Source organism: Rhipicephalus microplus, chromosome 1 (genome assembly GCF_043290135.1).
Source record: "Rhipicephalus microplus isolate Deutch F79 chromosome 1, USDA_Rmic, whole genome shotgun sequence".
Classification (NCBI taxonomy): Eukaryota; Metazoa; Arthropoda; class Arachnida; order Ixodida; family Ixodidae; genus Rhipicephalus; species Rhipicephalus microplus.
Genome location: NC_134700.1, coordinates 229919329 through 229933666, shown reverse-complemented (window position 1 = coordinate 229933666; position 14338 = coordinate 229919329). Strand labels below are relative to the sequence as shown.

At 42.3% G+C, this 14338-nt stretch overlaps 2 protein-coding genes across 47 annotated transcripts in view; one reads left to right on the top strand and one right to left on the bottom strand.

The window, feature by feature from the left end:
• LOC119159557 (alpha-2-macroglobulin-like protein 1) overlaps positions 1–14338 on the bottom strand; it is a 164455-nt gene that overhangs the window by 72480 nt on the left and 77637 nt on the right. The gene's annotated exons all lie outside the window — the stretch shown is intronic.
• LOC119166605 (uncharacterized) overlaps positions 1–14338 on the top strand; it is a 171620-nt gene that overhangs the window by 82938 nt on the left and 74344 nt on the right. The window contains exon 6 of one of the 2 annotated variants that reach the window (XM_075891579.1): positions 4946–5192. The exons of the other annotated variant lie outside the window; for it this stretch is intronic. Within the exon in view, the coding sequence (XP_075747694.1) occupies positions 4946–4976 (31 nt within the window). The 3' untranslated portion in view covers positions 4977–5192. Of the gene's footprint in view, positions 1–4945; positions 5193–14338 lie in introns of those variants that run through there. 2 annotated transcript variants of the gene reach the window in all.

Genomic DNA, 14338 nt, shown 5'->3' with positions numbered 1-14338 from the left:
TGTGTTGTTTGGTAAGAAGTGTTATCGACGAACGTGCCCATAAATAGCAAAGAGGTTAATGCTATTCGCATTAACCTCACTGTTTTGCATCTACTGCCTCGAAATAATGCGCACATTTGTAATGTCGATGTGGGGAGTCTGATTTTTGTGCTATTACGCGTGACTTGGTGAAACCTTACATGAGCGATTTGTAGTTGTATTATACAAAGTTGTTATCCGTATAAAAAATCCGCGGGTAAAAAAAAAGCTACATTCCAAACGCTCGTGAACTTGTAACCACGGCAGTATAATCGAAGTTGCCACACCATAGACTGTCGAGTATGAAAATCAACATAGGTCAGTTTATGTTATTCCTAAGCCGGATGTTTAAGGAACTATATACGCAATGCTTTGTACATTATGTACGTGAAATTGAATATCACATGACCGCTAGCGCTTACCACAACTTACAATCGGCCCACTTTCGGCTCAAACCGATGGAAAAAATATTTTTTTTGCAGAACCGGACAAAACCACCGATCCGAGAGAAAACTGAGTGCGCAGCCGATGTCAAAGCTGATCTGTTGTCTCCTAAGAGTGACCTGCAGATACAACAAATATACTAGAAATGAAAGGAAAAAGTAGCCGTATAGATCTTGCCAACAGAAACACGACCTACCAGAACAGGATGTAATTCCAGAGCATTGGTTCTATTTCGACACAAGAGAAAGAAGCGAGGCGTGCGTTTCGCTTTAGGGCTCTTGTAGGATTTTCTTTTTATATTGTCTTTTTAAGCGCGCCAAACCCGAGTCGTAGTAGGAGACAAAATCACTGGACAGGATCGAATTTCGAGTAACTATGTCTGTCCCGCGGCTGTCTCCGTCTTGTCTTTTTTTTAGATCTCAAGATTCGTAGAGTGCAATGATTGCAGAGATGACGGCAAGATAGCGCGGGGACAAATATCCAGGCACTGGCGGAGCATGTGTTTTCTGCGTAGCGTCCTCACTCAGTAGCGAGTGTGGCGACCGAATGATAAGTCACCAGAATCCTCGATCGTTCTCGGCCGCTGCAAGAAGCCCTGGTCCAGTCATTTTTGTTTGTTAGTTTTTTTATTTGCATTCTTTCCTTGGTCACTAAAGCAACGGCCCACGGCGAGAGTACCGTTATAAAACGGCACTTACGTACAAGGCGCTTGTCGATTCGTGTAAGCGCCGCTGAAATACAATTGTTCACGGCCGCCAAAAAATACCGGTCAGCGTTCCAGGTTTCGCGCAAGAACGCACTTGAAGCGCACATAAATAAATAAAAAATAGTAAAATGGCTTCTATTTCCACGGAAGGGCGAAACAACGAGCATTTTCTCGAAAGAAGCTGTTGCATTCGGGTATAGGATTCTGCTTCTTTTTGTGAAATAGCGTTGTCTTTGAGGCCCCATTAGAGTCTCCAAAACAATGGTACATGTGGAAACTTCGAGAAGTCACCTAATTCGGCGTTTTTAAACGCCAAAACTATGATCTGATCATCAGGCACGTCATTGAATGTAGGAAGAATTTTTTTTGGGGGGGGGAGAGGGGAGGGGGGGGGGTAAAAGGCAAGCAAACGTGATCGAGTGTCATATTGTACTTTCTGACAAGAACCCAGCGTTTGGTAAGTTGGTATTCAATCGTGGATTGCATTTCGCGCAAAAAATAGTGAAAAATAATGTACAAGATAGAAGAGAGCACAGACAGGCGGGCCCCGCCACGGTGGTCTAGTGGCTAAGGTACTCAGCTTCTGACCCGCAGGTCGCGGGATCGAATCCCGGCTGCAGCGGCTGCATTTCCGATGGAGGCGGAAATGTTGTAGGCCCGTGTGCTCAGATTTGGGTGCACGGTAAAGAACCCCAGGTGGTCGAAATTTTCGGAGCCCTCCACTACGGACGTTAAACCCCACATGTCAATGTCAGCACAAACAGGCGAAAACTATACAACTGAAGTTTATTTTCAGAAAAAAAAACATATATAGCGGAAGGACAAAGACACGTGGTTATGATTGCGGGTTGGTGGTTGGTTAATCTATCTCGAGTTTGTGCAGGTTAACCGATGGTTTCGCCACACATACGTCACCAAACTTATGTAGGAAAAAGGCCTCAACGATCTCTCGCGCGGTCCTATCTTTGAGCCTCGACAACACTTAAAAGGATGACATTTAAATTCATTGCAATGCAAGCAGAGATTATACGAAGGATGCTCTTTCAGAGAAGTTCTGTGGTCCTTTATACGGTTATTTAAGCATGTCTTCACCTTTCCTTTATATGTGTGTTTTTCTAAAAAAATAAACTTCAGTTGTTAGTCTGCGCCTGTCTGTATATGCTTTCTTCCTTCTTCATTTTTTTTGCACAAAATTCCAACCCCAATTGTGCTTTCTGTGCCATCGCAGAAATACTGAGGGGGGGGGGGGGGAGGGGCACAGTCCCGGCGTACTACCTCCAGGCTATACGTCACTGCTCCTCTCTAGACGCACAAGTATCTCTGCATTTGGACGCCATGAAAGCTGACTCGTTGCGGCTTGGATCGAGTCACCGACCTCAACGACGCCGGCCCGCACAGCCACCACGCTGTCTTGGCTCAATGTAACCTCTCGCTAGAGCAAGCACAAATTCTGTGATATTTATTTACCGATTTCAGTATGAACTGATCTTGGCAATATTGCGCGCGATCCATCGGGACAGATTCCTCTGTATGTGCACGTGCGCATACATGTATGTGATTGCGGCGTCATGACAAGACGGTACTGCAGAAGCTTACGCCACGGGGTAATATGGACATAGTAAATCACAGCTTATATATACACTTTGTTCCTTTCATTCTTCAAGAATTCGACATCGTCATGAGGACGATGTCATCCTGCGACGCTTCTTAAAATATTGGCAATGTTTAATTAATTCATTTTTTTCCAGACGGCCACATTGTCTGAGTTTATAATACTGCTACGCAACTTTCTTTATAGCTAGATTGTTGAAAGAGAAATTCGGTATCACTGATTTGAGTAATTTCATACATTTGTGGCTATAATATAATAATATAATATAATATATAATATAATTTGTGGCTATAATCTATAATAAAAGGCCGACCACACAGACCCATTCCGTTTTCTACTTGTAATATGTCTTCTGGGCCATGGTGCTAACTGTAAACATTCCAGAAGGTTATACAAGCTATATCTAACTGCTATGCTGTAGACCTCACTGTTGGGCTAGTTGGAACATGTCAGAACTATGTGGTGCGTATGTCACTTCATGTAGTTTATAGTTAAGTAGAATATTTCACTATAATGTAGATGCCCACTATTCTTCACGCAGTTGACTTTCGTATTCAGAAACGCTGCTTGACTTGAACTTGACTTGAGCGTTTATGAACATGAGCTTGAGCGTTTATATATACAGAGAAAAAGTAAAAGCAAGGTAGCACGGGAAATTTCGGAGGCACATCACAAAAAATTGTATATTAATTGTGTTAGCGAAACGTCAATACTTGCTTTCTGGTTAACCTCCCTGCCTTTCTCCCTAACATTTATGTCAGTCTGTGTATGGGTCGGAAGCGTGTTTTCTATAGAGAGCTTTTGTTCGATAGCGTGATTAAGTAAACTAAATCCCGATCATGGTGCGCATGTTTTAACGAGAAGTGGGCTTATATAGTAGCCTGTTTCCCCAAGAAATAAATAGTTGCATGCGAGTGGGCGCCCATCGTGTTTATTTGTTTTCTTCTTCTGTGTGGTTGTGATTTTGGCGCGAAGTTGACTGTTTAATTCCGCTATGATGCAATACCAAAAGGTCAGTTGTCTCCACGATGGGTATAGAATGAAATACGCTGGTAATAGCTGTCGGTACATGCATAAGAAATGCCGCGTTCTCGCAGCAAGATATGCCTGAAGCCCACAGAAGTATCTTACATGAGAATTAAAAAAAAGCAGTGGTCTTTTTTTAATTGACCAGTGCATTCACTAAGCCTGCTTGATGATAGGCTAAAATGTCATTTTAATAACATTTCTCGCACACGAATTTTCTCGTGAATACGGGATTATGAGGTCATTATGAGTCAAGCATCGCATGTACACGATCAGGAGAGAGACGGAGAGCCCAGGATGGTGCTTTCTGCAGTTTTATACGGCCGCTGTTTTAATCACAATGGTCTTATGTCTGTCATTCATAATGTTTTCGTCCATAATGCTTTATTGACAAGCACAAGTTCACACTTTTGTAAGCCGTGAGAGAAGCTCCTTTCTCAAGCTCTCTGCCTGTCTCACTGCGTACCAGTAGAAGTGCGCGCTAATCCACTTGCGTTATGTACGAACAGACCCAAGCTGCCTTGTTTCCAGAGGAAGCGCCCGTTTTTCGGGGGGGGGGGGGGGACTCCACATATTAAGACATACATAAAGAACGAACGAACTGCGCACATCCTGTCACCCGCGAGCGGTCGAGACCTAAACCAGTTCGACCAATCTCCATTTAGCCAACTCCGGCGAAATTCGCTTTGTGGCCAATGAAATTGATTGTGGCACCTGCCAGAATATCTAAAGATAAAAAAAATTGAAACAACTATAGAAGACAGCCGTTGAATTCTCAGCCAAGTCGCTCTTTTTTTCGATGTAAACAACGATAAATAGAGACGACATACGAAACAGGCCACCTTATATTCGATCACTTGCCCCTAGTTTTTTTTTTTTCTTTCGAATTTTCATTCACATGTTTCCGGCCTACGTCTTTTTTTTTCTTCGTTGTTCTCGATGACCGCCCACCGCTATATCCTCCGTGCAAAAGGCCTTTTTCAAAACCACGAAAATACCCAATAGAGAAGGAAGAATGGTCTGAAAAAAGCATATAAAGGAACAAACAGCCAAGTCGTCTCCCCTAGGACACTAATGCCTCCCCTTTTTTCTTCATCATTCTGTTTCTTCCCTTTCTTGTATTTCTTTCTTCTTTTCAGAAATGTCTGGACTGCCGATTTGCCACGCTGACCGTCCGTCCGAACGACACTCGAACACCACGCTGCGCCTTCTTTCGTCTCTCTATTGCTTTTGCTCGCTTGGCACTAAAGAATCCACCTAAATAGCCTTTTCCGCTTTGAGCGAGCAGAAGAAATGCCCATGTGATGCCCGTGTACCTCACACCATTTCCTCTCTTTCCTTTCTAAATTTTTAAAGATTTTTTTTCCTGCGCGCAGCGTTCTCAAAGCTTGGTTTTGTTTTTTCACGAATTTAGTTCTAGGTACATTTAAAGGCAAACATCACTTGAATGCACGTGCAAACGTAGCCAAGGTGTTTTAATACATTCAAAAAGCTTCAAATTCTCGCTTCAACCATTCACGTAACCGAAAGGAAAGAAGAAACGTTCGAAGTACAAGGTGCTATAAAGCACGACACATGTTCTCTATCGCTTCCCGATTCGGCACAGCTGTCATATTGGCAACGTAAAAGGTCGTTTTTATGAACAAAAAAATGAGCAATTGTAATGCGGCGAAGGGGGCTTGCAGAAAGTTTAAGAGCCGAATTTCGGCTGATATTTGGTATGGTCTTCAGTGGCTTCCTCAACATACTAACCGCATCCGTACATCTAAGCCACATATTACTTCTTAACACGAGCGATTTGCCTCGGCGGTAAGGGAGAAAAAAAAAAAAGCCGGATTTCGGAGGTCGTTTCAGGAACTCGAAGTTGCGTCCATGCACGACGTTCGCAAAAACTAAACTAAGCACAGCAGGAGAAGAAAGGAGGACGGAACTCATTTCAAGTCATTACAACGACGCATCAGACTGCGCGCGTAATGTTAGTGTTTCTTTTTTATCTTTTCCTGTAATATGGGAAGAGAACCGCAGTGAAACGAGTGACACGAAGCACAGCGTGCGTAAGGCGCGGACCGCATAGCGCGAGCTTTCTTCAACGTCTCGAGGTCGTCAAGCCCGTATGTTGTGCCGTGCCCTTCGAGATGCAAGAAATTAAAAGTTTTCGGCTGGCAACTATGAAGGCGAGCACCTTGTGCAATGGATATTATAATGAACGCATACAAAAGTTTGTCGCTGGCGTTTTGCCGTTTATAACCTGTTTTCCAAAAAAAAAAATCTGAACGAGGTCGTGTCTTTCAGCGTGGGTATTCTTTATTTAAGGAGCCAGCATTTTACGAGAGTAAAGCACTGAACCGTCGTTTAAAATGGGTCATGTTTCCCAATGTGGTATGCCATTGAACATTTCTTCGTGTACACGTTTTGCACGTTAGTCTTTATTATGGACTTTCGTTAGTTGTTCGACAGCTTGTTCTGCCACTCTTTCTTTAAGCGTCACGCTTTTCTGAATATTGATTCCCGTCTTCGAGGCTAACACTTTATGTTAAGCAATCGTATCATCGACACGATCCGCCGAAATGAGCCAACCGACCCATTCTTTCAATTAATCGACGCAGAGGAGAGCAGTGTTGCACTTGTTTCTTATACTGTTTCTCATTTTTTGACACTTCGCTTTAGGTAACTGTACATTCCAGCGCTTTTTTATTTTCTTTTTTTTCTCGGCTTGCACTGGTTTTATGCGCATTTTTTTTATGGAGGTGGACAAGTGACATTTAACTTGAGAAATCAATAGTAGGGAAAGGATTGGAGTTTTCGTAAATGTTAGCCTTGTTTACCACAATGCCTTACCAATAAATTTTACGAAGCCACACGTTAACTGTAGAAGATAATGTTTGCTTTTCAAGCATCTGATAATTAATCGCAACATTCAACAGGGCCTGAAATGTCAAGAATTTTGTAGCCTATATCCAATAACCAATATACCAAGCCACTTCAGCGAACCTGTAGCATTGCTAGCTGAGAAGCTTTAAGCGTGCTTTATAGTTGGTCTGTTTTATAACGCTAGCAGTGCCCTTGACATTTCTATTTTATAGCAAATGTTTTCACCGTGCTTCCTAGAAACTGGAAGTACGATTAGACTTCGAAAACAGCTCGCCACAGTAAAGTTTTCATTCGTACTTTTCACATCAAATATTAGGAAGTGCATAACAAGTATTATCTTTATGCACCCTGAAAACATATAGATCGTTTCACTCGGCATAATGCATTCATTCATATAGGGTAATATACGAGAGTTATTTCTTAAAATCGATTGGGTGTTTCCAGGCGCTATAGGCAAATGTGATAGGAGCCAGGCGCTATTATATGCATGGAAGTAAGCGTGAAAACACAAGTTGGAAGTATAGTGACGATGGGCCCATTTATAGGCAAACAGCTTCCTAAACGCAGTAAAGAAAAGTTTTACATTTTTCGGTAGAATTACGCGGCCATTGTTAACGAAAGCAGATGAGGTTCACCTCCAAGAACACCAAAAAAGAAAAAAAAAGAACTACCCTTTTTTCGAAACGGTCAATATCTCCACGCCAGTTTATGGCCCCATTAAAGCAACGATCGATTACTGAAACCGATAGCCGTTGTTCTCAGCTGAAGGCCACTGAAGTGGCGTGGACGACACGGCTATTATTTGCGGATACGATACGTCACGCTCTGCTCTTGCGCGTAAGTTTTTCGTTTCGCAAAGATCTCCAATTATCCGGGTTAGCCATCACCTCTCAAATTAAAAGAGCCGGTGAAAGTAGCAGGAATCTTGTAACCACGCAGATGCTTAGGCCAGCCGTTGGTTGTAATCCACTAATTGATAACTATTATAATCACGAGCTGGCACTCGTCAAGAGGTTCGTCCTCTTCGTGCTCTTTTTCTCGTCATCTGGCTCGCTCCCAGAACATGTGTGCTTGACATGTGTCCGGCGTGGAATGGAATAACTGATGGGTGAGAAAACGAGCGTAGAGAAGGAGAAGAAAAACAAAGAGAGAGAAACAAGGAAAACTGTATCACTTTTGCATTTATATATATATATATATATATATATATATATATATATATATATATATATATATGCAGGCGAAGAAGCAGAGAAACAATGGAAAGAAAGAAAAAAGACAGAAGGAGCGAAAAAGAAGGTCATGAGGGGGGAGAAAAAAAAGGGAAGATCAATAAATAAAAAAAAATAAAGACAAACAAGGATGACCGCCTTGCTCTGCGTTTCTGTTAGGCTTGGTGCCACTAATGAAAAGCTGACTTCGTGTTTTTATTACATACTGGTCCTGCTGAGCCATCTCCGCACTGTATTTGCGGGATTCGGTAATTATTTCAGTGCTTCTGCGCTTATGCGGATATTACGTGTGCCTAGAGCGCTCTTTATGTTGTTGTAGCTCTGAGCAAACGACTAGCACGTGCGTCTACGGGCTGCTATTGTATTCAAGTTTAAGTTCAAGTTTATTCAACAACGATGTAAGTTTACAGAAAAGTGCGTACAGGATTGGCAATACACACAAGGAGCCCCAAAGTTAGAAACTGTCAGGGGGGCTCCCATACATGATGTTAACGGGAGAAGAAACAAAACATGCAATTTTCAGTTGTTACGGTATCTTCAGTAAGAAAAAAAGGACAGTGCGAAAAAACTAATGTCGAAAATACATATATACTATACATATATTCATAGGTATTTTATAGAAAAAAAAAACGGGACAAGCAGATAGATACGCTTTGTGAACATTAAAAACGCTAATTTAACGTGAAGTTTGGTCACGAGCTCTCTCAAGACCTACATTTTTTTTATTTATTTGTTGAAGCAGAGTCATGACGGTGACATCAGGGTGATATGCCTGCTACGGAGCTACTTGGAAAAGACTATACCGGATGCTAAAATGCACTTATGAAATAGCATTTCGTTGGGTCACACGGTGTGTTTCATTACGGCTAGAAGTGTGATTTGTTTGTGGTGACAGTGAAATGAAGAAGAAGAGAAACGAACTCGTTCAGCAGCGACATGTTATGAAAATCACTAGTGCATAATGTGCGAAATTGTGCGTTAGGCTTTGTTTCAGTGACATTTTTAACTAAGTACACTAAAAAAACTGTCATTTTACTCATTTTTGGAAGTTCTAGTTTACCACGTATGATTATCTTTAAGGAGGCCATGAACCCTCTTTGGGAAGTTATTATATTTTCTTATAAAGGTCATGTGATGCACAAGAGAGTCGCCGTGCCTCTTTAAAGAGAGTCATGTAAGTGGCAAGACAGGACTACCTGAAAAGGTTCACAAATCATTTTTTGTCTTCATTGTAGAGTGATGTAACTAGAAGCCAAACATGTATTCATGTACGAGCTTGATTTCACATGAACAACAGAAAAAACGCGTGAAGTACACATTTCACAATTCAGCGTAAACGCCCAATTGTCTTTACTCCTGCGTTGGCTTGTGTACTACATCAATATTCAAAGAAATTAGTTTAGTATTATGGTATAGTCATAGCAGATAGATAGATATGTGGGTTTCAACATCCTAAATCCGCCATATGAATTTGATAGACGCCGTAGTAAAGGGCTCCGGAAATAACGACCACCTGGGGTTCTTCAACGGGCACCAAAATCTGTGCACACGGGCCTACAGCATTTTTGCCTCTGGTACTAAGGTACTCGGCTGCTGACCTGCTGGTCAGCAGCCGAGTATCTTAGTCAGTAGACCACCAAGAAGGGTAGGGCCATAGTCATAGCATGATGAAACAGTAATCTTATACATGCAAAATCGAATGCTCATATTAGTAACACTTAGCTATGGGTTCAGTTATGCGTACATAAAAAGCAGGCCTAGCCTACGGCGGACTTTGCATGTCTCTGACTACGTCTAACCTCCCTGTCCTTCCGCATATTCTTACCCCTCCTCCTCCTCTCTGACTATGTGTTGTCTTCTCTTTATTTCTCTCTCTATTTTTCTCAATCCCCCGTTTTCTTATCTCTCATGCAAACGTACACGTTTTGGTATGGTATGCAAAGTAGAGGTTTGCACACAGTCGCTCTCAACCAGAGCGAAGATATGTAAATGCAAATGCGTGCTGACATTCCCTTTGACCGTTCGCTGTAAAACTAAAAAAAGCCAATAAACAAACAAAATGAGGGCACGTGAACTCTAGAACAGAACTCGCATAAGAGATACTCCATCCAAGAAATAGGTCACGCTAGCTTTCCTGTGTACACTCTCAGTCGCACGCATATTTTCAAGCCTGTACGTAAACCCTAGGATTCGCTTCGCCGCTACATAACATATCTAAATTCTGAAGTATAAAACACAAAACTTTGTCTAGCGCCCGTCCCAGAGACACCGCTCTTCTGTTTCTATACGTTTTTTTAAATGCAGATAGTGTTTTAAACAATTCTGGACAGCCCACGAGTCTACAGCTCGAATAGGCCTTATATCCGCTATAGAAGGAACCCATTTTACTGTGATCTTCATCGCTAGTATAGCATGAGAAGCTTTGTCAAAAAATATGGCATATGGCTAATAATGTTCACGTTATCTTAGACAAAAAAAAAGAAGTTTTGACCTAGTTTAGAGTTCCATTTGTTCAAACAAACTTTTTCGTACAAGTGGCATTGTTCAAAAGCCTGTGTTCAAAATTAAAAGGGAACTCGTTCTGTCACTTTCATAGCGTCCCGGGGTATAGAAAAGGTATTCGCATAGCAAATGAATGAAAGACACTTATCCTGATCTACGCAAAGCTAGTGTTAGGTCCTACAAACTTCCAAGCAGGTTGTCCAATCATCCTTCGTGTTCAGAGCTGGTCTCACAGAATTCACTTTTTTTATGTTTTGCCTCCTTCACCAACAGTGCATTTTCTACCGAATTTGCCGTCACTTCGTGCTAAATAAAGAGGCTTCTGCAGTAGTGGCACACTCTATATTTAGTGTGCTCATAATTTGGTGCACGGTAAAGAGCTCCGGGTGGTCGAAATTTCCGATGAACTCCACTAGGGCATTTCTCATAATCATACTGTGGTTTTGTGACGTTAAACCCAACATATCAATCAACACTCTATATTTAGCGTTTCGATTGTTCATGGTACGCTCGCTAGTCTCACGAGTGTTGTGTTGCATCACACGTCTTGCCACGTACTGAAGTGCCACTGCGTCACCTTTGTTTTTTACCTGTGGTGAAGTTGTTCTTGACCTTTCTGTTTTTAAATATTCATTTGATTCGTTCTAATTCAGCCATATGGGTATGCGTGAAACCAGTGGCGTACCAACTCTTTCACGAGTGGGAGGAGGGTGGCCCACCGGGATATATATATATATATATATATATATATATATATATATAGAAGGTCGTAGGTTCGTTTCCTGCTCACAGTTGGTAATTTTTTCATCCACTTTTCTTTCTTCTTATTTACATTCCATTGGTTTTAATAACTTCCCCTGTACATTCGTTGGCATTACTGTCTGTTATATCTCATTAATATTGTGTTAAAAACACGGAAAAAACGAGCCCTTAGGTACACACTTCTTTTTCTTATATATATATATATATATATATATATATATATATATATATATATATATATATATATACAATTTCATCGATGCGCTCACACTTTGATATGAATTTGCATACACAGAGATGACACGACTCGCTTTCTTAGGCACCGTGAAGTTCAATCACATTTTAACTCGGTCATGGCGCCCTTATCCCGATTTCCGCGTCCAAAACGATTCATCACACTCATCGGCTCACAACAGTTCTGACAGAACAGCGGTGACGATATATCCTTTTTGAAGAAAATTATTTTCCGGAAGCAGCAAATGCTTTGACCGGTCATTAAAAAGTGAGCTCGTTCCCATCCATAACTTCATCAACAAGTCACAGCAGAAGAAGAGCATAAACAAGTGATGTAATATTGTCACGTGCTTGTCAAAAAGAACGACAATGACAGTTGTGCATGTGCCATGAAGTAAAATGAAATGGATGAAAAACAAGAACTCTATTGCGCGTTCCATTAAAAGAACCGACCTGCTTACTACTGCCGAACGATTCAAACGCCTGTTAATCTTAAAAATCAACGAAACGTCACTCCTACAATCTGAAGATTTTCGGCACTTGCAATTCACATGGAACACCGCAAAATGCTTTTGCCGTCAATTTGAGGTGACCCTCACAAGCTTTCGCTGTAGGATTCCTCGGTTAAAGTTTTATCTCCACAAATGAGGATTTTCATTAACTAATTGCCTATGTGCAGTTTGCAATGAACCCGAAACAATAGATCAATTCTTCTCACATGCCACCGCTTCGCCTCACTGCGCCGAATAATTCTTGAAAGACCAATTGGTATGCTTGGATTGCCAGTCAATACATCCAACCTACTATCGTTTGGAGCTGCAGTAAGTTGGGTGTGGGCCGCAGTGCTATCCTGTCAGCGCTACATTAATTCATTCAGGCAACCGGAATGATACGCTGCTAGTGGTACTGCCAGATATATTCAATTCTTCGTCCCCCTTCCTCATTCTTGTTAATTTGTTTTATATAACCTGGTTTATGGAATTATTCTGCAATTTTTCACGTTTTTTTCAAAGGAACATTATTATTGTTCTTATCTAATTTCTCTTTCTTTTTTTAGCAAGCGTTGTAAAAAAAATATCTATTATAAGGTACAGTGTGGCCAATCCCCCATGTGGGTATGAGCCAAGATCTCCTAGGCGACAAGACAAGACAAGACCTGTTTCTGGTGTCTCAATCTCTTTGGCAAGACCTCTGTTTTGACGTCGTAACATTATCATAGGGCCCTTGTTCAGCACTTGCCTGCTCTGTAATACTAGAGCACAAGACGCGAATGCTTCGCATAGGCGATCCACACCGCAAGGAGCCTACTAGAAAAATCATCACAAAGGAAATGTTGGCAAACTTTCACTATGTTGTAACATTGCCTCGTAACATTTTTATTCTCCCGTAAGGGCATAATTGAGGGATTGCTGTTGTGACGGAAAACTTCACCTTACTTGTTGGTTTCCCCAGCGTGCAGAAAGAGTGACCACTATCAGAAGTGGGGGGAGGGCTCAGCCCCCCAACTATTTTTCAGTGAGGGGGTCGCGCCCCCCTTGCTCCCCCGTCTGATACGCCTACGCCTAAAACACTTCGCAACACATAAGTGCATGCATGGCGCACAACCTATCTTTGTTTCATGACACTTTGAATATAAGTACGAACGTGGTGCTTATCAGGACACGATCATTATTTCAGTTTTCGATCAAAATAGTAATTTCAACGATGATTTTCTCGCCTGCTTCCTGTTACAGAGAAGGAGCGCCAATACGAAGTCACCGAATAAAAACGGTAAAGGGAACCTGCAAAAGCGCAGTAATGATGCATTAAAGCTTGAGTTACTTGCTCATGACGCTTCTTTAAAACAAGGTAACACATTTACAACCTTTTTATTGGACAGAACAGGAAAAGAAGGCCAAGACTGTCGGAGAATTTTCGCAGAGAGAAAGAGGGAGAGGGAGGGGACGCACATGTGCGATGAAGGTGTAAACCCCGCAGGGAGGGATGCCGAGAGGAGAGGGAGCGCAGCGAGCGTAGGCTACGCTGCCTGCATGCGTTGGCGTTGCGAGGTGAGAGAAGGAGAGTGTAGAAGAGAGTGTAGAAGAGAGAGGGGGGGCGCGCATGCACTCTAATCGCGTTCACACCGCACAGTGGATCGAGTTCGATCATAAAATGCTTCACATCTAAATATGCTGAATGCAACGCAGCGGAAGCATATCCATGGCTCTTTAGTTGAGTCATATTGCTAGATTTTCCTGACACGTAACGACGTTGGTTTGAGGCATCTATAGAGTTACGAACGCTACTGGTCAGCCCTCTAATGTTAAGAAGCATCCAGACTGCAAATATGTGTCACAGCTGACAAACGCTCCATTACAAAACCTATGAAGTATCCAGGTTGAACTGCGGGCTGACAATTTTACACGTCAAACGTGTTTATTAGATCTCACGTCTTGTTTCCATACACCAGCACACAGGTTCCGTCTCTTGCACGAAGCAGATGGTTCCTGGCACATGCACATAATCGCCTCGCAAAAGGATGCGAGCAAGCAGTATGCTTATCGGTTCAATACCGGCATCCAATGCACCGGCCAGGAAATACGTGTACGAGTCCCCGCATGAAGCGGCCTTAAGGCTTTGTGACATCGACCACCGTAATTTTAGGGAAAGTAGAACGTAGGCGGTATGCAATACACAGCTTGCTCGCGCATTAAAGCTTAACGACCGATGCAGGAGCGAAGTTTCCGCGTACCTCGTTGTTTTATTCATATCTGTAATCTCACCGACGAGCGCGCGTGTCCTAATTAACTGCCAGACATAGAATGATCGTGTGTGTGTCGCCGTGCGTCGCCTAGAATGTCGATGAACGCAGTTCCGGACGCTTGCCCTGCGAAGCAGCCAACGAGTCTGTCTGTGCTCGAGTCATTTAGAAAGTATAGTTTGCATCTCCCA